The 24453-nt window shown below is 42.9% G+C and overlaps 1 protein-coding gene across 2 annotated transcripts in view; it reads right to left on the bottom strand.

Annotated features, from left to right (window-relative positions):
* dctn4 (dynactin 4) overlaps positions 1–24453 on the bottom strand; it is a 139312-nt gene that overhangs the window by 23284 nt on the left and 91575 nt on the right. The window contains exons 1-7 of one of the 2 annotated variants that reach the window (XM_059990667.1): positions 20010–20190; positions 10234–10304; positions 7781–7959; positions 7230–7273; positions 4505–4612; positions 2015–2088; positions 33–145 (exon numbers count right to left, since the gene is read on the bottom strand). In XM_059990667.1, coding sequence (XP_059846650.1) covers positions 33–145; positions 2015–2088; positions 4505–4612; positions 7230–7273; positions 7781–7959; positions 10234–10304; positions 20010–20144 — 724 coding nt within the window. In that variant the 5' untranslated portion in view covers positions 20145–20190. Of the gene's footprint in view, positions 1–32; positions 146–2014; positions 2089–4504; positions 4613–7229; positions 7274–7780; positions 7960–10233; positions 10305–20009; positions 20191–24453 lie in introns of those variants that run through there. The other variant, XM_059990668.1, reaches the window with a different exon arrangement.

Below are 24453 nucleotides of genomic sequence, written 5' to 3'. Positions count from 1 at the left end.
GTGCATCGATCTTAGGCTGGTTCAGCTCTTACCCTCAGGCAGGTTAATGGGTCTGGTGTAGTAATCCTCAGGCAGCGGCTCTACCTCTTCCAATGCCTGTGCAGGCTCGATCTTAATGTCCTTGTGGTCCTCGCCATCCTTCAACCTGCAAGGCAGGAATGCATTGATGCAATTACAGGACGGATGTTGAGGCTCTGGAGAGGGTACAGAAGAGGTTCACCAGGATGCTGCCTGGATTAAAGGGCAAGTGCTATAACAAGAGGTTGGGAAAACTTGGGTTGTTTTCTCTGGAGCGGCAGAGGCCGAGGGGAAATCTAGTAGAGGTTTATGACTGGCATAAAGATTTCACCCCCAAGATCAAAATGTCTAATACCAGAGGACATCCATTTAAGGTGAGAGGGAGTAATTTCAAAGGAAATATAAGGGGCAATTTTTTTTTTTAAACATGAAGAGTGGTCGGTACTTGGAATGCAGTACCTGCTACAGTGGTAGAGGCAGATACTTTATGGACTTTAGATAGGCAGCTAAATGGAAGGATATGGACATTGTAGGCAGAGATTAGTTGTCCATTGATTACCAATTTAATTGGTTAGGCACAACATTATTGGCCGAAGGGGCTGTTCTAATTATGAACCTATAGTTCTTGTGTGTCAACATCTCCGAAGATCTATCCTGGGGCCAACATACTGATGCAATCACGAAGAAGGCACACCAGCGGCTCTACTTCATTAGGAGTTTGAGATTTGGTGTGTCACCAAATTTCTACAGATGCGCCGGGAGGACATTCTGACTGGGTGCATCACCATCCAGTATGGAGGCATCAACGCAAAGGATGTAGATTCAGCTAGCTCCATCACTATCCTCCCCAATATAGAGGACATCTTCAAGAGGCGATTCCCTCAAGAAGATAGCATCCATCTTGAAGAACCTTCTCCAGCCAGGACATGCCCCCTTCTCATTACTACAAGAGAGGAGATACAGGAGCCTGAAGATGCACACCTGATGTTTTAAGGACAGAATCTTCCCCACTGACATATATATACTTTGATAATAAATGTACTTCTTTCTTATGGTGTGATCTGTCTGAAATGCCTGGACAGAATGGATGTTGAGAGAATGTTTCCTATAGTTGGTTAGTCTAAGACCAGAGGGCACAGCCTCAGAGTAGAAGGACGTCCCTTAGAACAGAGATGTGGAGGAATTTCTTTAGCCAGAAGGTGGTGAATCAGTGGAACTCTTTGCCACACAAGGCTCTGGAGGACGTCATTGGGTATAGTTAAAGTGGAGTTGATAGGTTCTTAATTAGTAAGGGTGTCAAAAGTCAGAATCAGAATCAGGTTTATTATTACGATGTAAGTCGTGAAATTTGTTGTTTTGCGGTAGCAGTCCAGGCTTGAGGCCAATGTGAACAGCATTTCCACCACAAGAAAACAACAGCAACTTTGATGGACAGGTCACGTCATTCCCCAAACAGATCCTTTACTCCCAGCTGATGGTCAGTGAGCCCCTGGTGGGGAAAGAAAACACTTCAACGGTTACATCAAAATCAGTCTGAAGAAATTCAACAGCACATCCAAAAACTGGAAAGACTTTGCACTCAATAGTTAGACCTGGAGGAAATCTGTTCAAGAGGGAGCTGTCCTACGTGAAAGTGACCTCTGCTGTGCCGCGGAGAAAAAACAGCAGCTCTGAAAGGAGAGAATGAACAACCAGAAGGCCCAAAGACTAACCACAGCCTACACTAGAATATGTGGATCCTGGATCAGCCTCTAGAGATCCCTGAGGACCACCTACTGAACGCAAATGATCGGACTACAGTGCAATAAATAAAATATACTATAAATTACAGTAAATGTATATTATAAATTTAAAAGGGTTACAGGGAGGAGGAGAATGGGGTTGAGAGGGAAAAATAAACCAGCTATGATCAAACGACAGAGCAGACTAACCGGGATCTGTATAGGGGTAAACAGAAGTAATGACACTCACATCATGCAGATTAATCAATACTTACGTAGATCCGCTGAGGGAAATAAGAGGAGCCCCTGCTCGCTGCCGCTGCAGTCTGGTGCCGAGGCCGTACTTGTCCTGAAACGGAAGGCATCAAAACGTATAATACAGGGCATACCGCCTGGGAGACACAAACTTGCAGCAGTTGATGAAACTCAATGTCAGTGTGAATGGAGACAGAAGATGCATCAAATGCTTACACTGTCTCAAGCCAACCAGAGAAACTGTCACTAACACAATCACAGACGGAACTCTTTCCAAGTCTGAGTTGCAAATAGAATTTAGATCATTTCGACTCTTGAGTACAAAAGTTTCAGTTTCTGCCATCATAGTAGGTAACTTAGCATGAGTGTAATTCTTCTGCCCAATTCAACACCGAGGTTTGACATGTGCTCCAAAAACCTTTACGATGAAACACCAACTCGACTGTATGTTCACGTTAAATATGGATACAAGTGCACATGATCATGCACGTTTTATGTACACTCATGCTGACCAATACATGTTACGCAGACATTAACAGATATAACAATTTCTACAAATTTATAAAGTTGATGATCAAAGATTTGTGTTAATGGTATGGAGATGAAGATAACTTAAAAGTTAAGAAACATTAACAAGTTTTCAGCAGTCAGGTGAACATCTCAACTGTCAGGAATTGTCAGGCTCTTCCCCCACCCCCCCATCCCGAGCATCACCTGGGCAAATTACAGCTCTTTATCTTATCGTGGGGTTTTTTTTGTGACGCATCAGAGCCAGAGTAACAATTATTTTGTTCTCCTCTACACTTGTGTACTGGTAATGACATTAAAAAATCTTGAATCTTTGTTCAGGATTGGTTTATTAATTTTCCCCAGATCCAAAGCATCACTCCAGACCAATTACAGACTCGTTAAAGTTCAGACGATGCTTAGATTACTGATGTGAATGTGGATGATGTAACAACACTGGGCAAATGAATATAATAACCAAGTCCAACTCACCACCACATGGATAGTGTGTGTCTATACAACCCAAGGAGCAGCAGCAGTATTGAGACAAAACAAAGAATCATTCAAAGGTTAAGGCGTATGACTTATCATGTATGACTTAAACAGGTTTAATTAGATGGACACACACAAAATGCTAGAGGATTCAGGTCAGGCAGCATCCACGGACAGAAATAAAGAACTGATGCTTTGGGCCAAGACCCTTCATCAGGACTGGAAAGGAAAATCATAAGACACAGGAGCAGATTAGACCATTCTGTCCATCGAGCCTGCTCCACCATTCCATCATGGTTGATCTACTACCCCTTCCAACACCATTCTCCTGCCTTTTCCCTATAACCGTTGACACCCTTTGGAATGTTTCTATCCTGTGCCTTCCAAATTGCTCCCAGAAATTCCATACTTGCTGCTAGCATTCCCTTCCAATCAATTTTGGTCAGCTCCTCTCTCATGTCACTGTAATTCCCTTAATCCACTGTAATACTGCTATATCTGACTTTAGCTTCTCCTTCGCAAATTGCAGGGCAAATGCTGTCAGATTATGATCACTTCTGCCCTAAGGGTTCCTTTAATCAATTCTAATCAATTCTGGTTCGATGCACAACACCCAAATCAGAATAGCTAACTGCCTAGTGGGCTTAACCACAAGCTGCTCTAAAAAGTGATCCTGTAGGCATTCTACATATCCTCTCTCTTGGGTTCCAGCACTAACCTGATTTTCCCCAATCTACCCATAAAATGAAATCCCCCATGATTATCATAACATTGTCCTTTTGACATCCTTTTTCTATCTCCCATTATAGGGCCAGAAAGGAAAGGTGAAGAAGCCAACTTGCTGGTTAGTTAGCAGAAGATTTAAATGCAAAATGGTGGAAGAACTCAGCAGATAGGCAGCCACTATGGAGGGTAATACACAGACGTTTTGGGCAGAGTCTCTTCTTTCCATGGATGCTGCCTGACCAGCTGAGTTCCTCCAGCATACTGTACGTGATACTCTGGATTGCCAGTGTCTGCAGAGTCTCTTGTGTTTAAAATTTAAATGCATGGAGATTTAGTTTTACACCACAAATTTTTTTTTTAATTTAGAAATACAGCGTGGAATAGGGCTTTCCAGCCATTTGAGCCGCACTGCCCAACAACTCCCAACAATCCCAATTTAATCCTAGCCTGGTCACAGGACAATTTACAATGACCAATTAACCTGCCAACCAGTACATCTTTGTACTGTGGGAGGACACCAGAATACCCAGAGAAAAGCCTCGTATTCCACTGGGAGGACATACAAACTCCTTACAGAGGTTGCCAGGATTGAACTCTGAACTCTGATGTGCCAAGCCATAATAGCTTCTACACTACCATGGTGCCAAACTACACACAAATTTCTCTAAGAGCCATTGAACATGACCACAAACAAGTAGCCTGGGGAATTCTTAGCTGGGGCTTATGTTGTCCCTTGATCTCCACCAACTCAGCTAATACACAGTCACCAATAAAGGGTAACTCACAGAAAAGGCCAGGGGCATGTAGTTTCTACGTCTGACCAGCTTCTTCCGATCGCGTTCAATCTTCTCCCTCTGGGCCAACTGGTGGTAATACTCCAGCAATTTATTGATCTACAGACAAATATGGAAGGTAATAATTTTCATTTATGTGTATGTGAGTTCAAACATTGCCATCTGAATGCACATATATACAAACAAATGAAACATTATCCCCCAACCCATAATACAGATATCACACACAAAACAAAATATTGCAAATTAATAAAATACAATTCAAAATGCATGGGAAATGCAGAGCCCAGGTGGACAGTAAACAGCTCGCTGTCCGAGTGACGAGACCTCAGTGGTGACAAGGTAGTCATTAGTCTCACAGCCCAGGGGAAGAAGCTGTTACACAGTCTAGCAGTCCTAGTCCTGTTGCTCCTGAACCTCCTTCCTGATGGTCATGGGTCAGAGAGATTGTGGGACGGGACAAAGGACATTGATGAAGTTCAAGTTCATTATCATTTGTACACATATACAACCAAACGAAACGACGCTCCTTTGGATCACAGTGCACCCACAATACAGATATCAAACACTGACTGGTTGCATTACAGCCTGGTATGGAAACACCAATGCTCTTGAACAGAAAAGTCTACAGAAGTTAGTGGATACAGCCCAGTTCATCGTGGACAAAGCCCTCCACACTACTGAGCACATCTACACAAAATCTCCTTGCAGGAAAGCAGTATCCATCATCAGGGACCCCACTATCCAGGTCATGCTCTCGGCTTGCTGCTCCCATCAGGAAGATGATTTAGGAGCCTCAGGACTCATACCACTAGGTTCAAGTCAAGTCAAGAATATTGGCATTTAGCTACATTCATGTGTACCATTCAGTGAGAAAGTGTTTCTCCAAACCAAGTTGTAAAGCACAATAGTACACACAACATACATATAACACACAATAACTTAGGAAAATAAGAATAAAATTTACTGATGAATAACACATAAATAAAGTGTATAAATTAAATAATGTAGGGTACAGAACAGATTAACCAAGGACACTTTGAATCTGTTGCGCCTGGGAGTTCTGAAGCCCAATGGCCTGAGACAAGCTGTTTCCAATCCTGACCATTCTGGTTTTTATGTGTCAGAGTCTCCTCCCTGATGGTAGAATGTCAAGGAGGATGCTGCATGGATGGGTAGGATCCTTGATAATACTAAAAGTCCCATGTATGCAGGCTCCTGATAAATGTCCCCAGTGGATGGTAGGGAGACCACTACGATTCTATGAACTCACAGAAAAGGTCGGAGGCATGTAGTTTCCTATGAGCCCAGCCAGTCGTCCTCAGAGTCCTTTGTAGGGATTTCTAGTTCGATGCTCAGGAACAGTTATTACCTCTCAACCATCAGGTTCTTGAAGCAGAGGGGATAACTGTAGTTGCCCCATCACTGAACTGTTCCCACAGCCAAGGACTCTCCATCTCATGTTCTCCATATTTATTGCTGATTTATTTATTTATTTTCCACTTGCACAGTTTGTTATCTTTTGCACATTGGTTGTTTGTCTTGTATACAGTGACATATACAGTACACACACTGATGTTAAATTTACTTTGAACTGAAGTACAGAGGTACAGTGAAAAACTTTTGCAAACAGATTGTTTCATTCAACAGTGTATTGAGATAGTACATGGGAAATATTTAGAGATACAGCACGGTAACAGGCCCTTCCGGCCCAACGAGCCCTCCCCACCCAATTACACCCACGTGACCGATTAACCTACTAAATGTGGGAGGAAAGCAGAGCACCTGGAGAAAATCCACATGGTCATGGGGAGAATGCACAAACTCCTTACAAACAGCAGCGGGAATTGAACCTGGATTGCTAGTGTTACACTAACTGCTTCCCCACCGTGCTGCCCCATTAGGAGAGGCATAGACAGAGTAGACAGCTGGTATATGTTTCCCAGGGTTGCAATGTCCAGTATCAGATTGCATGCATTTAAGGCGAGAGAAGTTTAAGCTCAAGGGAGATGTGTGGAGCCGGAAGTCAGAAACTTTTTTCCAGTAGAAAGGATATCAAAAGCAAGATGATGAAGGGTTAAAGTGACAGGAAGAGGTTACAAACAGGATCTGAGGGGACTGTTTATTTGTTTGACACAGATAAATGGAACGTGCTGCTAGAGGAGATCACAACATTTAAGAGAGATTTACAGATACTTTAACTCCACCTTGGACAGTCCCAAGCCCCGTTGCGAAGGAAGGAGGGTTGGGCATGGGGCTAACAACCCCACCATGTAAAATTCCAGAGCTACAGAAATATCAGCAGAAGCTCCAAAGACCTCATCCCTAGGAGAGGAAGCAAAAGATAGGCTACACCTGTGAATACACCCAAGATGGAGGCTTCTGGTAAGCTGCTGTCAGTGGTCTATGTCCCCAGTAGGGGCGATGGGCTTAAGTAGCCAGATACTTCAAATGGACAAGGCAAAGCATACAGTTCTAATGTGGGAAAATTGAATTACTATAGATGGGCAAAAAAAAGGTCAGGAAAATTGCATAATAAAGTGTTAGTTACAAAGTGCAGTGCAGGCAGACCCTATGAACAAGGCCCTATTGAGATAGATAGTGAGCTCAACAGTAAGCCAAGGGGCCCGTTTCCATTCTGTCTCTCAAAGTGACTCTATGACTGTAACTCAGTATCAGCCTGTGTGACTTATTGGTTACTTGAGCAGTGACTCACCCTCTGGGCATGAAGGTTCTCCGGTTCCTGCCACCCTCCACTTGCTGAAAGAGAAGGAACATGACTAGCACAGCTCTCAGGAATCAGAATCATGTTTATTATCACTAACCAATGTCATGAAATTCACTGTTTCGCAGCAGTGCTGTGCAATAAATAAAATATACTATAAATAATAAGAAGAAATATATTAAACAATTAGTGTAAAAAGAGGCTAAAATATTGTGTGTGTGTATGTGTGTGTGTGTGTGTGTGTGTATGTGTGTGTGTGTGTGTGTGTGTATGTGTGTGTGTGTGTGTGTGTGTGTGTGTGTGTGGTGTGTGTGTGTGTGTGTGTATGTGTGTGTGTGTGTGTGTGTGTGTGTGAGTGTGTGTGTGTGTGTGTGTGTGTGTGTGTGTGTGTGTGTGTGTGTGTGTGTGTGTATGTGTGTATGTGTGTGTGTGTGTGTGTGTGTGTGCGCGCCTGTGTGCATATACACATATATAGATATATACGCACACTACTTGTCCCACCACGCCTTGCTAATTAGCTGACCGATTAAGTCTCTACTTACCCACAGATTTGTCCGCCATGCCAACATCTCTAGAAGTCCAGCGGCAGAAACCACAGGCCAGGTAGTACGCCTTCTTCATTGTGGTCTTGGCTGGATCATCGGGCAGGGGTGCTGGGATGCTTGTTGCTCTTGTGGAGAGAGTATGCATGCAGCTTGGACAGTCAAAGCAATTAGCGCACCTGCCAAGTAACAAAAAAGCATCAAGACAACCCGTTCCTGCCAATAATCAAAAGAGGCGATGGGGAGAGATTGGAAGGTTCCATATCAACTCAAATCAAGGCTGAAAGCTCAGATTAGCTTCACCCAAATCCTGTACAGTGAAATGCACCGTTTGCATCAATTGCGTTGGGCAGCCTGCAAGTGTTGCCATATTTCCAACACAATATAGCATGCCCAAAACTCATGGAATGTCAGAGGAAACCTGATCACACAGAGGAAACCCAAACAGTCATGGGAAAGTGTACAAACTTCTTAAAAGATGGAGGTGGGAATCAAACAACTGGTGATCGCTTGCACCATAATAATGTAATGCTACTGTACCACCCAAGGGGCAGTGGTGAAAGATTGGAAGGTTTTATCCAATCCTAAGGTTAAAAGGGGCAGTGAAAACAGATTGGAGAATTGTTGAATGCAAACATAGATTAACAGGATTCTATGGGGCAGTAGTGAGATTGGAAGATATTCTGTCCCAGGGTTAAAAGGGAGGTGGTGAATTGGAAGATATCCTGTCCCAGGGTTAAAAGGGACAATGGTAAATTGGAAGATATTCTGTCCCAGGGTTAAAAGGGACAGTGGTGGATTGGAAGATATCCTGTCCCAGGGTTAAAAGGGACAGTAATGATTTGGAGGATATTCTGTCTCAGAGAGGGACGGTGGTAAATCAGAAGATATTCTGTCCCAGGGTTAAAAGGGACAGTAGTGATTTGGAGGATATTCTGTCTCTGAGAGGGACGGTGGTAAATCAGAAGATATTCTGTCCCAGGGTTAAAAGGGACAGTAGTGATTTGGAGGATATTCTGTCTCAGAGAGGGACGGTGGTAAATCAGAAGATATTCTGTCCCAGGGTTAAATGGGATTGGAAGGTTGCATGCACTTTGGCAAAATGAGATTGAGAGATAAGAGCAGATGGGTTACAACGTGGAACACAGTGCCCGAAGGGAAGGTGGAGCAGGGAAAACTATGGATTAAGTGCTGGAAAGAGGGATTGGTATAAATGGTTAAATGGAGTAGAAGGCATCACTTGAGAGAGACAATGTCGTTCATTATGTATGTAAAGGTGCAAGGAAAAACCTACTTGCAGCAGCATCACAGACACAAAGCCTTACATAAGCAGCATTCACAAATAAAATGCACAAAGAAATTATACAGAAATTGAAAAAAAAATCCATTTTAATACAAAGTGGCCACAGTATTGCTAAACTATAATGATTTGTAATGGGTTTTGCTGATTGGTTCACGAAGTACCAACACCACCAGGTTCAGGAACAGCTTCTTTCCTTCAACCATTTGGTTTTTGAACCAACCAACACAACCCTAATCACTCACTACCTCAGTACTGCAACACTCCGAGCACTTCCCACTACAATGAACATTTTTGTCCCAATTGCATTCTTTCTTTTACAATTTAAAATTTTTTGTGAATATTGTCTCTGAAGAGTATTGATAATGGCTCAGATCGCCCATTTTGTAAAGACACTGCCCAGAAGACTTCTGAAGAAAAATTTGCCAAGGACGATCGTTGTCGTGGAAAGACGACGATTGTCCACATCATGGCGGATATGAACCAACACTGTCTCTAGTGCTGTATGGCAGTGATGCTGCTGCGTTTTATTTTACCGGACCCGTGCACTCACTACTTAACTCTCGTCTTATTCTGAAGTAGCAGACTCAAGGAAACCTTCTATCCTGCTGTGATCAGACCTACAGTACTGTGCAAAAGTCTTGGGCACATATATACAGCCAGGGGGCCCAAGACTTTTGAAAACTACTGTAGTAATTTTATGTATTGCACTGTGTACTGCTGCCGCAAAAAAAAATCCATGACATATGTGAGTGATGATAAATTTGACTCTGATATGGGTCTCAATTGTGGACTGAGAGTGGGAAGGGGACAGGGAGAGGGGGATCATAGTTGGGAAAAGGAGAAGGGTGGGAGTGGGAAACAGCAGAGAGACATTCTGCCATGATCAATAAACCAATTGCTTGGAATCAAATGAACTTGCCTGTTGTCTCAGCTCCCGCACCATCCTCTGCCCTGGCACTCCTGCTCTGTCCCCTGCCCCTCCCACAGCGCTCCACCCTTTCCATTCTCAACATCCTCCGTTCCTGCCAGATTTACAAATTCACCTGCTGTACCATGTTGACAAATACAGTACAGTGCAAAAGTCTTAGACACCATAGCTATATATATGTGCCTAGGACTGTATTTTACAGCCCCAGGAGCCCAGCATCACCTGTTCTTCTTCAGTTTGGCCTCAGCCGAGGGCATGTTCTCCAGACAGCTTGGACAATAGTGGGAATCAACCTGCAGAGAGGAAAGTGAACATTAACTGTTGCAAACACACTCTGTGACCAAATTACAAGCTCATTAAAAAACTGCAGGATACCCACTGTAAACAGTGCAAAACAAAACTCTGTGGGTACTTAACGGGTATAGATGTGGTAAATGCACGCAGACTTTTTCCACTGAGGTTGGGTGAGACTACAACTGGAGGTCATGGATTCAGGTGTAAGGTGAAATGTTTATGGAAACAGGAGGGGGAACCACTTCACACAGGCACTGGTGAAAGTGCGGAACGAGCTGCAGTTTAAGTGGCGGAAGAAGATTCGATTTCAACATTTAAGAGAGGATTAGGATAGAGTCAGAGAAAAGGAAGCACAGAATTAGGCCCCTCTGCCCATCTAGTCAATGCTAAAATATTTACACTGTCTAGTCCCATTGACCTGTACCTGGAGCATAGCCCTCCTATCCACGTATCAATTCAAAGTTCTCTGAATGGATGGGAGGGGTATGGAGGGCAATGATCCTTATGTAGGTTGATGATACTCGACAGATTAATAGCTTGACGTGGACTAGACTGCCAACGGGCCTGTTTCTGTGCTGTAGTGTTCTATGACTATTCTACTCTTCAGACCCCAGTGTGGGAGTCTGGCTTACTCAAGCGTATACTCAATGTATGGGTGACGGAGTGAAATATAATATAAACACAAGACATTCTGCAGATGCTGGAAATCTAGAAAAACATGCACACAATGCTGGAGGAACTCAACAGGTTAGACAGATTTTATCTGCAAGTATGTCACTGGGTGTGAAATGCACTGTACAGGCCCTTTGAATCACAATATCGTGCCAAGCTTTTAACCCAAGATCAATTTATCCCTCCCCCTCCTATGTAGACCTCCATTTTTCTATCATCTATGTATCTTGCAAAGGAACAAGCTGCTTGTATGAGGTCAACCTAGCAGTGGGCAAGGAGAAGCAGAATGACTTGATAATCGTTATATTAGTTATCCAAGACATTGATGAGAGTGAGAGTAGTAATCTGGGTTGTGTTATACATTAGCAAGCAAACATGTTTAATGATGGAGAGGTTATGACTAAAACACAGAGTGGAAACTCTCCGAGTGGTAAGGTTGAGGTTTTATAAGGCATTGCTCAGACCACACAGGGAGTATTGTGAGCCATTTTAGATTCCGTATCTAAGAAAAGGTGTCCCGGCATTGAAGAGGGTCCAAAGGAGGTTCACAAGAATTATTCTGGGAATGAAAGGGTTAACATATGAGAAACATTAGATTACTCTAGGCCTGTATCTGCTGCAGTTCACAAAAACAGAAGGGCAGGGGAGATATCTCATTGAAACCTATCGAATATCGAAAGGACTAAATCAAGTGGATGTGGAGAGTTTGTTTCCTATCATGGGCTGTCTAGGACCAGAGGGCACAGCTTTAGAATGGAGATGAGGATGAATTTCTTTAGTCAGAGGGTGGTGAATCTGTGGAATTCATTGCTGCAGACGGCTGTGAGACCAAGTCACTGGGTATGTTTAAAGCGGAGGTTGAAATGCCCTTGATTAGTCAGGATGTCAAAGCTTATGAGGAGAAAGCAGGAGAATGGGATTGAGAGGGATAATAAATCAGCCATGATGGAATGGTGGAACAGACTCGATGGTCCACGTGACCTAATCCTGTTCCCATGTCTTGTGGAAACCATAAGCATGAACATAACATACAGACCCAACTGTTGGAAACAAGTCAGAGGAGATATTCGGAGCCAAAATGGAGGATATGGTCAAGCTGTGACTGGGCAAAAAAATAGTTCAGCATGGACCAGATGGGCCGAAGATACCTGTTTCTGTACTGTAGTGCTCTGTGACTCCATGTTAACATGTTCAGCTACGCTAAAGATAGTGAACAAAGGTGATGCTTGCATGTGATCTGGCATTCGAAGCCTGCAAACTGATCATGGTTGAAGTGTGAAAATAATCAGTGCAGCAGAGACACACACAAACATACACACACTCAATACGCAACAGATTTTCAAGAGCCACAATTACTCATTTCTTCATGTGAAGTGGAACTAAAACTCAAAGATATTTGTAAATGCCCTCCTTTCCAGGACCTACTGGTTTTAATTCAGAGATTACAACACTTCCTGTTTTTGTCACCACATATTCACTAACCATGTTGACCCTTTGGTAACACACACAAAATGCTGGAGAAACTCAGCAGGTTAGGCAGCATCTACAGAAAAGCGTACAGTTGACATTTCGGGACAGGACTCTTCAGCAGGACCCTTCACACATTTTGTGTGTGTTGCTTGGATTTCCAGCATCTGCAGATTTTCTCCTGTTTCTGATTTGATCTTTTGGCAATGATTTCTAACTGGTTGCATCACCCCCTCCTATGGAATGGCCACTGCACACCATCAGAAAGCTACAGAAAGTTGTAAACTCAGCCAGCTCCATCAGGGGTACCAGCCTCCTCAGCTTACGGGACCCTTCAAACAATGATCATACCAGTGCCCAAGAGCAGGATGAGCTGCCTTAACAACCATCACCGGGGTGCACTCACAGCAACTGTGATGAAGTGGCTTGACAGGTTGGACATGATCAGAATCAACGCCTGCCTATGCAAGGACCTGGCACTGTAACTTGGCAATCATCACAATGGGTCTGGCTCTCCACTCGTCCTCGGATCACCTGGACAATAGCAATACCCATACCTATGTCAGACTGCTGTTACGGACTACAACTCAGCATTTATCATGTCAACGTTCCAAATCCTGGGCCTCTGTTCCTTCCTCTGCAACTGGATATTTGACTTCCTGACAGAAAGACCACAATCCGGGCAAATCAGAAATCACATCACCTTCTTAGCACATTCCAAGGATGCATGCTCAGCCAACTGCTCTACTCTCTCTACATCCACGATTGCGTCGATAGACACAACACAAATGTCATCGGTAAATTTACCAAGAGTACAACTATTCGTGGCAGAACCTCAGACGGTAATGAGGAGGCACACAGAAGTGAGATAGATCAGCTGATTTGAGTGGTATTGTAGTAACACCCTTGCACACAATGTCAGTAAGATCAAGTAATTATGGACTTCAGGAAGGGGAAGTAAGGGAATGCATATCAATCTTCATTGTGGAACAGCTTTGCAAAGTGTCAGAAGTTTCAAGTTCCTGGGCGTCAACATCTGAGGATTTATCCTAGACCCAACATATTGATACAATTACAATAAGGGCAACAGGAGTTATATTTCATTAGGAGCTTGAGGAGAATTAGTATGTCACTAAAGAAACTTGCAAATTCTACAGACGTACTGTGGAGAGTATTCGTCTGGTATTTTGGGGGGGGGGGGTGAAGAAAGAAAGAGAGAAGCACTGTTGTAAACTTCTGCCAGCTCCATCATGGGCACTAGCCTCTCCAGCACAAAAAGGTGGCATCCATCATTAAGGACCCCATCACCCAGGACATGCCCTCTTCATCAAGGGGGTGGCACAGGAACCAGAAGACTCACACTCAATGTTGCAGGAATAACTTCTTCCCCTCTGCCATCACATTTCTAAGTGGACAATGAACTCATGTACACAAACTAAATACTTTTTTTCTCTTTTTGCACTACTTACTTAATTTTCATTTTTAATATATACTTACTGTAATTTATAGTTCCTTTATTATTTACTACAATGTACTACTGTCACAAAACAAGGAACTTCATGGCATACAGTGTCTATAAAGTGTTCACCCCCTTGGATGTTTTCATGTTTTATTGTTCTACAACATTGGCTGATGGGCCAAAGGATCTATTTCTGTGCTGTAATGCTCTAGGACCCTACGTCTTAATCATCTTAATATCTAAACCCAATCAATGTGCCTCAGCACTAAACATTCACAATCCTCTTGGATAGTGTTCCAAAGACTCTACCATCTAGACCAGCGGTTCCCAACCTGGGGTCCACAAACACTTAGCTTAATGCTTAATCCATGGCATAAAAAGGGTTGGGAACCCCTGATGCAAGTAAATAAATTTCTTTTGATCTGAGTCCTATTTTGTGACTGGAACTCTATTTACTGACAGAAGAAACCTCATCCTGGCACCTACCGCTTGTAGGAAATTTGTATGTTTCTGTGACATCACTTCTCATAAAGGTAGAGAATGTTATTTGTCACATATACATCAAAACATACAATTCCATGTGTTGTTTGTGTCAACAGATATAAACACACAACCACCAGGTTCAGAAACAGTTATTACCACTCAACCACTAAACACCTGGACCAAAGGAGATAACTTCACTCACCTCAATTCTGAACTCAAGGACACTGCAACTCGTGCTCTCAGTACTATTTCTTTGTTTAATATTTGCACATCTTGTCTTTTTTTTGCACTTTGTCTATCTTTGTTTTTCACTTATTCTACTGAATTTCTTTGTTCTACTTTGAAAACCTGCAAGAAAATGAATCTCAAAGTTGCATATGCTGTTCTCAGGGGAGGAACATATGTGTACTCAGGGGTGGCACAGCTCCCACTATCTATTAAATGCTCCCAATTCGCGAGATTCAAATAGACTCTGACAACCATGTTCAAAGTAAATTTATTATCAAAATACATATGTCACCATCTACAACACTGGTTCACTTTATTGCAGGCATACTCAATAAATCCAGAATAAAATTATAACCATAACAGAATCAACAAAAGACTTGCACCAACTTGGGCACTCAACCACTGTGCAAAAGAAAGAAATAATAATAATAAATAAGCATTAGATATCAAGAACATGAGATGAAGAATCCTTGAAAGTGAGTCTATAGGCCATGGGAACATTTTAGTAATCGGAGGAGTAAAGTTATCCTTTCTAGTTCAAGAGCCTGAAGGCTGAGGGACAATAGAGTTGTAAGGAAAAGTTTGTGAATCCTTTGCAATTACCCGGCTTTCTGAATTAATTACTCAAAATGTGGTCTGATCTTCATCCGTCACAATAATCGATAAACACAATCTGCCTAAACTAATAACACACAAAAAATTGTACTTTTCATGCCTTAATTGAATGTATTGTTCAATCATTCACAGACCAAGCTAGAAAAAGTATGTGAACCCTTGTATCAAATAACTGGTAGAACCTCCTTTAGCAGCAATAATCTCCACCAAACGTTTCCCGTAGCTGTTGATCAGACTAGCACAACAGCAAGGAGGAACTTTAGACTAATCTTCCATACAAAACTGCTTCAGTTCATCAATATTTATGCGACACCTTGCATGAACAGCCCTCTTCAGGTCATGCCACAGCATCTCAATTGTGTTAAGGTCTGGACACTGACTTGGCCATTCCAAAACATGAATTTTCTTCTTCAAAAAACATTCTGTTGTTGATTTAATCTTGTGTTTCGGATCATTGTCTTGCTGAATCATTCAACTTCTATAAAGCTTCAGGTGATGGACTACACTGACATTCTCCTGTAAAATGTCTTAATACAATTTTGAATTCATTGTTCCCTCGATGTTTGCAAGCTGTCCAGGACCTGAGACAGCAAAGCAGCCCCAAACCATGATGCTCCTTCCACGGTGCTTCACGGTTAGGATGAGGTTTTGATGTTAGTGTACAGTGCCCTTTTTCCTCCAAACATAGCAATGTACATTTCTGCCAAAAAGTTCAACTTCTGTCTCACCTGTCCACAGAACATTGTCCCAGAAGCACTGTAGAACATCCAAGTGGTCCTTTGCAAACGAGAGTTAGATATGGCCCTTGTGGCTAAAGGGATCGGGGATATGGAGAGAAAGCAGGTACAGAGTTCTGAGTTGGATGATCAGCCATGATCATACTGAATGGCGGTGCAGGCTTGAAGGGCCAAATGGCCTACTCCTGCACCTATTTTCTATGTTTCTATGAGACGTGCAGCAATGTTTTTTGGAGAGCAGTGGTTTCCTCCATGGTGACTTTCCATGAACACCATTCTTGTTCAGTGTTTTTCTTATTGTAGACACATGAACAGAGACTTTAGCAAGTTCTAGAGATTTCCACAGGTTACCCTGGATCCTTTTTCACCTCCTTCAACGTTGTACTCTTGGTGTGATTTTTGCAGGATGCCTACTCCTAGGGAGAGTAGCAACAGTACTGAATTTCCTCCATTTGTAGACAATTTCTTTTATTGTGGATTGATGAACACTCAGGTCTTTAGAAATGCTTTTGTAGACTTTTCCAGCTTCATGCATCTTTACAATTCTTCTGCTAAGGTCCTCTAAAAGTTGTTTTGATCTAGACACAGTGCTCATAGAACAGGTCTTTCTTGAAAAGAGCAGGCTCTGTCAGTAACCTGACTTTGTGTGTCTTTTTTCCATATAGGGTAGGGCATCTCTACAACCCACACCTCAATCGCATCACATTGATTGGAACACCTAACTCCAAATAGTCTTTGTAGAAGGTATTACCCCAGAGGTTCACATACTTTCTTGAACCTAGACTGATTGATTAAATGGTGTACTCAGTATTGACGAGTAGTATAATTGTTTGTGTGTTATTTCTTTAGGCATATTGTGTCTATTATTGTGACAGATGAAGATCAGACCACATTTTATGAGTAACTAATGCAGAAAACAAGCTTTTATTTGCAACTGTAAATGCTCCTGAATCTGATGGTGTGAATCCTGAGGCTCCTGAGGGCAGCAGCAAGAAGAGAGCATGACCTGAGTGGTGGGGATGTAGCATTGTCCAAAGGCATTGATGTTTCCATACCAAGCTGTGACGCAACCAGTCAATATACTCTCCACTACACATCTACAGAAGTTTGTCAAAAATTTTAGATGTCATGCCAAATTTTGGCAACTTCAAATAGAGGTGCTGCTGTGCTTTCTTCATAATTGCAATTACGTGCTGGGCCCAGGACAGGTTTTCTGAAATGATAAACACCAAAGAATTTAAAGTTGTTGAAGATCTCCTCATGTTGAAGACCCCTGGTTTCCTTGTCCTGAGGTCAACAATCAGCTCCTTGGTTTTGCTGACATTGAGAAAGAGGTTGTTATTGTGGTACCACCCAGCCAGATTTTCAATCTCCCTCCTATATACTGATTTGTCACCACCTTTAATTCAGCCAACGATAGTGGAGAAAATGTTGTTACCAGTCCGAACCAGCTGGGGTCTGCAAGTGAGGAAATTGATATAGGAGCAAGGTCTTGAAGCTCATTGATTAGTTTTGAGGGATGATGGTATTGAATGCTGAATTGTAGTCGACATCAATAAAGAGCAATCTGTTATATGCATCTTTGCAGTCCAGATGTTCCAACAGAGAGTGAAGAGCCAATGAGATGGACAGATTGGAGTGGGTCCAATTCTCTTCTCAGGCAGGAGTCGATAGATTTCATCACCAGACTCTTAAAACACTTGATCACTGTGGTTGCAAGTGCTACTGGACTACAGTCATTGAGGCACGTTACCACATTCTTCTTAGGTACTGTTACAAGTCAGCCTTCTTGAAGTAGGTGGGTACCTTAGACTGAAGCGGAGGTTAACAACCTCAGTGAGCACTCAACATTGAATGGCAACTCTTGCAATGCCACTGGTGCCAAACTGTATCGGTTTCTGCCATTCCTTTGGATTCATCAGATGCTTGGATGGGGTAGCCTACTACATGAGCAGCAGCTTTCTCTCCATTTGTGCTGCCCTTGCTTGCGTATCACATAGACGGATGGTCGACCTAGACCAGTGGGGTGCCTCTCTAGGATATGTCCTCTGATAATAAATTTACTTTGAACTTCAAAATCATTAAGGATTGTGCTGGCATGCTGATAGCTCAATAACCCTAACTGGAATGTGGGAGGAAACCAGAGAACCCAGAGGAAATCCACAAGGTCACAGGGAGAATGTCCAGACCACTATGGACATTGATCGTGGGCCAAAATACTAGAGCAATTATCCAATTGCTGTCCCTCCCTGTGGAACAGTGCTCAAGATTCACCAATCTCCACCAGGAAAAGCTTCTACATTTTAATTGTCCTTTTACCTTGAAATTCTATCCCCTCAACACATACAAAAAGCCGGAGAAACTCAGCAGATCAGACTAGCAGTTATGGATGGAAGTGGATAGGTGACGTTCTGGGCTGAGACCCTTCAATGGGATAGGACATCAATCTCTTCCCCCCCCCCCCACCCATTAGAGATACTAGTGAAAATACCTCAGCATCTGTCTGCCAAGCTGAAACATGGGCATCTAGGCTTTGGGTGTAAGTTTGTGGTGGTAAACAGTCATTAAAACTGGTTGCCCCATTATAGGAAGGATGTCCAAGGTGCAGAATAGGTTTACGTGGATGCCGCCTGAATTGGGGGCACTTGCTGTAACAAGAAGTTGGGACAAACGTGATTGTTTTCTCTGGAATGGTGGAGGCTGAGGGGAGATCTGATAGATGATCGTAAGATTATGAGAAGCAGAGATATAACAGAGATATAAAAGATATTATATCTTTTTCCCAGGGTTGAAATGTCTAACACCAGATGGCATGAATTAATGTGAGAGGGGAGTAACTTCAAAGGAGATATGAGGGGCAAGTTTTTTTTTCTTTTAAAAAAAACCAGAGTGGTGAGTGCCTGGAATGTGTTGCCCGAGGTGCTGGTAGAGGAGATGCATCAGGAACTTTTAAAAGGCATTTAGATAGGCACATGACTGTGAGGAAAAATGGAGGGATATGGACATTGTGTAGGCAGAGAGATTAGTTGAGTTGGCCATTTGATTATTAATTTAATTGGTTCAGCAAACTATTGTGTGCTGAAGGGCCTGTTCCTGAGCCGTACTGGTCTACATTCTAAGTCACACAGCACAGAAAAAAAAACTTTAGCCCAACTTACCTTTTCTAACAAAAATAATCATCTAAGTTAGTTCTATTTGCCTGCATTTGATCCACAAAGCTCAAACCTTTCCTGTCAAATGCCTTTATTGTCAAGTTTACTATCACTCAACTATACACGTGTATATTACGGTAAATAACAGTAGTACACATGACACACAATAGCTTAAGAAGGGAAGGATAAAATCTACAGATGAATCCCGCATTGACATTAAGTATTGTAAGGTACAAACTAGCCAGTGACGCTTTGAATATGATGCAACCAGGAGATCAGAAGCCTAATGAAATGGGTGAAAAAACTGTTTCTCATTCTAATCGTTCTTGGTTTTATGCAGCGTAGTCTCCTGTCTGATGGTGGAAAGTCGAAGAGGCTGCTGGATGGATGAGTAGGATCCTTAAAAATATTAAGGATGCTGATAAATGTCCTTGGTGGATGTTAGGGAGACAGCTTTGATCCTCTCGGCTGTTCTCACAGTCCTTTGGAGGGACTTCTGGTCGGATACCAGATTGAGATCCATCTTGGGGTGGGGATTCATTCGGGGACCGGGGAGGGGAGACATTCCGGGACCAGGAGGGGGGTGGGGGGAAGGTGTGAGAAGACATCCCGGCCGCGGGGAGGGTGAGGTAAGAGACGTCCATGAGCCAGATGGGAAGGGGAGGGTGGGGGGGGGGGGGGTAAAGCGATACTCCCGCCCGCCTCTTGCCTGCACAGGCCGCAGCCCCTTAGCCCGGCGAGAGCCGGCTGCTAGGCGGCGCCGCATTCCCATTGGTTCCTCCGTTTGAGTGGCAGCACCAACAACCAATCAGCAAGCGCGCCGCCGCTCCTGGGCGGGTCCCCGTCCCCCCTGACAAGCAGTTTTCTGGTTTTCCCCTTGAAAGAACCCACCTCGTGGGAGACGCATTCCAGCGAGCGCAGTTCATGGCAATAGCGGCAGAAGTAAAGTTGTGAAAGCGGTAGCCGCAGCTTCTTCTCCCCATTCACCAGGTAAACCACCCGCTCCAGCTGCAGCAGAGTCGCCATCTTTCCAGAACGTCACCCCAGCTGCCGCCTCGACGTCAATGACGTCGCCGGCCTGGGTGGGGATGGAGCTGGTGCGTCGGCGGCGCGATAACGTCATCCGTACCGGCTCCTCCCACGCATTCTGGCTCTGGTCACGGAGCTGTGAAGTTAATTCAAAGTTCTTTAACAAAAAGGTGCAAGATCATAATAGGGTAGATTGTGATGTCAAGAGTACATCTTATCTATTGATTGGTTACCTAATACGACTCGGCCTCACAATTTATTTTATTATGATCTTGCATATTATTGGCTGACTGGACTTAATAATTTTTATTTTATTGTAAATAAGTCTTTAATCCTTGCCTAAAGTTTGAGAGTCAATGAATGGTTTATTGTAAACATCTTTAATTTGAATAGGAACGGAGAGCCAACGCATAATTTATTGTAAATAACTTTATTTATTGTATAGGGACTCAGATTTAACGAACGGATTTTTTCTATGTAAATAACTTTATTTTGTAATATTCCTGAATAAAGTATTTTTGGAAAAAAAGAAAAAATATCTCTAACTTTAACAAATGTTTTTTTCTATGTAAATAACTTTATAATATTTCTGAATGAAGTACTTTTGGGGGAAAAAAATCTCTAACTGTAACAAAAATGTATAGACCGTAAAGGAACTTTGGTAAAAGAATGAGTCAAGGCCTGGATGTTTATACAGTAGTTAATAATTTTATTTTATTGTAAATAGGTCTCTAATCCTTGTCTAAAGTTTGAGAGTCAATGAATTTTTTATTGTAAACATCTTTAATTTGAATAGGAACAGAGAGTCAACGCATAATTTATTGTAAATAACTTTATTTATTGTATTGGGACTCAGATTTAACGAATGTTTTTTTCTATGTAAATAACTTTACTTTGTAATATTTCTGAATAGAGTATTTTTGGAGAAAAAAAATCTCTGTAACCGTAACACTTCATTCTGTATTCTGTTGTTTAAACTTGTTCTACCTCCATGCACTGGTCTTTACGAAAGGTATGCAAGACAAGCGTTTCGCTGTGTCTTGGGTCATCACTGCTCTCTCAGTGCATATGTACACAGCTATGCAGCGAGTTAACAAAATCACCAAGATAGAAGCTGAACTGTTCCCACTGACTCACTTTCAAGGACCCTTCATCTCATGTTCTCCGTATTTTTTGCTTATTTATTATAATAATTATTATTTTCTCGTTTTTGTATTTGCAGTTTGTTTTTTTATGCATATTGGTTGTTTGTCCATCATGTTGGGTGCGGTCTTTCATTAATTCTATTGTGTTTCTTGTATTTACTGGGAATGCCCACCAAAACAAAGAATCTCAGGGTTGAATATGGTGACATATATTTACTGCGATAATAAATTTAATTTGAACTTTTTCTGGGCTTTCTGCGGGGTTTTTAATGAAACCTTTCTTCAGGGTTCTTACTTGTGACAAGATGTTGCTGTTTCAAGGGCAGATAAATGGTAGATGGAGATGTGTGTCTTCCCACTGTGTGTTTCACCTCAAAGCAAAACTAACCCGCAGGAAATTATAAAAAAAATCTTACGTATATGAAGTTATGTTCATTCAAAGTGAACTGCACCTCTAGAAGCCAGAACAGTAAATTAGTCCATTATGTCTGGTGGCGTCTAGGGCAGCAATGAATGTCCTCCATCTTTGCCTGTCTTTGGCCACTCAGATGTAGAAGGATTCCTTATTACTGTTTCTGTAACAGCTTTGTTTGATCAGTCAGTGTTGTTAGCCCTGAGCTGAATCCCCAAGTCCAGAGGACCAGTGGAACACTCTACCCTTTGACCTATTTGACATGACTCACCATAGCAAGAGCCAAAGCATAAAGCCTTGATTCCAGCCAGCACAACTCACTGAGGCACGCAAGCCTCCAAACCAAGACAAGGCTGTTGTCCTCCCGGAGAAGAACAGCAAATGTTACAATAATAAAGCAATTTCAGTTCAAGCATCTGGCAAGATACTAAAGTGAACTCAGACCAGCACAAAATACTCAAGCACTCAGTCTAGCAAGAACAGCTATGCCCATGTTCCCTAATCATGGAGGAGGGTATTCGGCCGTCAAATTGACACTAGCTGATAGGTGAATCTCAGTGGACATATTATGCTCTACTTCACCCTAAGCTGACCCTTCCCATCTGCCAATCATCCTTTCCACCTATCCTCCCTCAGGCTCTTCCCTCTAAATTTACACCTATCCTCCCACCTCAGGGAGATCAAGCTCCATCCTTCCCACACCGACAACAGACTTGTTTAACAGGCAGTGGAAGGACGTGGATCATGTATCATCCTCAGTGTCGAGGTGCTGAATGGCTGGCAGGGCTTTACCCATAATGAACTGGGCTACATCCACTACTTTTTGTACAAGGCATTGGTGTTTCCATACCAGGCTGTGACGCAACCAGTCGATAAACTCTCCACCACACATTACAGGAGTTTGTCAAAGTTTTAGATGTCATGCCAAATCTTTGCAAAATTCTAAGGAAGTAGAGCAGCTGTCATGCTTTCTTCGTAAAAGCACATATGCTTGACCCAGGATAGATTCTCTGAAACAGTAACAGCGAGGAATTTAAAGTTGCTGACCCTCTGCATTCTGATCCTTGTGGTACCACTCAGCCAGGTCTTCAATCTCCCTCCTTTCTTCATCACCATCTTTGATTCAGCCAACAATGGTGGTGTCATCAGCAAACTCAAATACGGCAATGGAGCTGTGCTTAGCCACACGGTCGCAGGTGTAAAGCCAGCAGAGCTGGGGTTAAGCACACAGCCTTGTGGTGTACCTGTGCTATGGAGATTGTGTTGCCAATCTGAACCGACTGGCATCTGCTGGTGAAGAAATTGAGGATCCAGTTGCACAAGGAGGCAATGAGGACAAGGACAAAGTTTATTGAGTAGTTCAGAGGGATCTTGGCATTGAATGCCTAGCTGTAGTCAGCAAAGAGCATCCTGATATATTCATCTTTGCTGTCCAGATGTTTAAGGGTTAAGTGAAGAACCAATGAAATGGAGCGGATCCAAGTCTCTTCTCGGGCAGGAGTTCATGTTTTTCATCACCAACCTCCCAAAGCTCTTCATCACTGTAGATGTAAGTGCTACTGGACAATAGTTACTGAGACAGGTCACCATCTTCTTCTTAGGCAGAGAGAGACACAGACAGAGAGACAAAGAAAGAGAAACAGAGAGAAAGAGAGAGACAGAGAGGAGGTTGGAATACTGTGACTGCCATTTAGTCTCTGGGAGATTTATTAGGTTTTATGGAGCACACAAACTGGAGCTGTTAGGCAAGCTGTGTGCTAATATTTAAATTGGTTTCTGTCCAATTCATGGTCTCCCTTGTGTTGTCTTTTCTTATCCCAGATGGGAATGTTACTCTGGGAAGTTAACTCTGAGTTTATTATCAAAGTCTGCAGTAAATTCATTATCAAAGTACATATGCATATGTATCACCATACACAACCCTGAAATTCGTCTTCTTCAAGTCAAGTCAAGTCAACTTTTATTGTCATTTCGACCATAACTGCTGGTACAGTACATAGTAAAAATGAGACAACGTTTTTCAGGACCATGGTGTTACATGACACAGTACAAAAAACTAGACTGAGCTACATCATAATAAAAAAAACACAAAGAAAGCTACACTAGACTACAGACCTATAAAGTGGACGGCATAAAGTGCACAAAAACAGTGCCGGCATTACAATAAATAATAAACAGGACAGTAGGGCAAGGTGTCAGTCCAGGCTTCGGGTATTGAGGAGTCTGATAGCTTGGGGGAAGAAACCATTACATTGTCTGGTCGTGAGAGACCGAATGCTTCGGAGCCTTTTCCCAGACAGCAGGAGGGAGAAGAGATTGTATGAGGGGTGCATGGAGTCCTTCATAATGCTGTTTCCTTTGCGGATGCAGTGTGTAGTGTAAATATCCGTGATGACGGGAAGAGAGACCCTGATGATCTTCTCAGCTGACCTCACTATCCACTGCAGGGTCTTGCGATCCGAGATGGTGCAATTTCTGAACCAGGCAGTGATGCAGCTCAGGATGCTCTCAATACAGCCCCTGTAGAATGTGATGAGGATGGGGGGTGGGAGATGGACTTTCCTCAGCCTTCGCAGAAAGTAGAGACGCTGCTGGGCTTTCTTTGCTATAGAGCTGGTGTTGAGGGACCAGGTGAGATTCTCCACCAGGTGAACACCAAGAAGTTTGGTGCTCTTTACGATCTCTACCGAGGAGCCGTCAATGTTCAGCGGGGAGTGGTCACTCCGTGCCCTCCTGAAGTCAACAACCA

This window comes from Hypanus sabinus, chromosome 15 (assembly GCF_030144855.1).
Source record: "Hypanus sabinus isolate sHypSab1 chromosome 15, sHypSab1.hap1, whole genome shotgun sequence".
NCBI lineage: Eukaryota > Metazoa > Chordata > Chondrichthyes > Myliobatiformes > Dasyatidae > Hypanus > Hypanus sabinus.
Note: the sequence above shows the minus strand (reverse complement) of the source record. Positions and strands in the feature narration are given on the sequence as shown.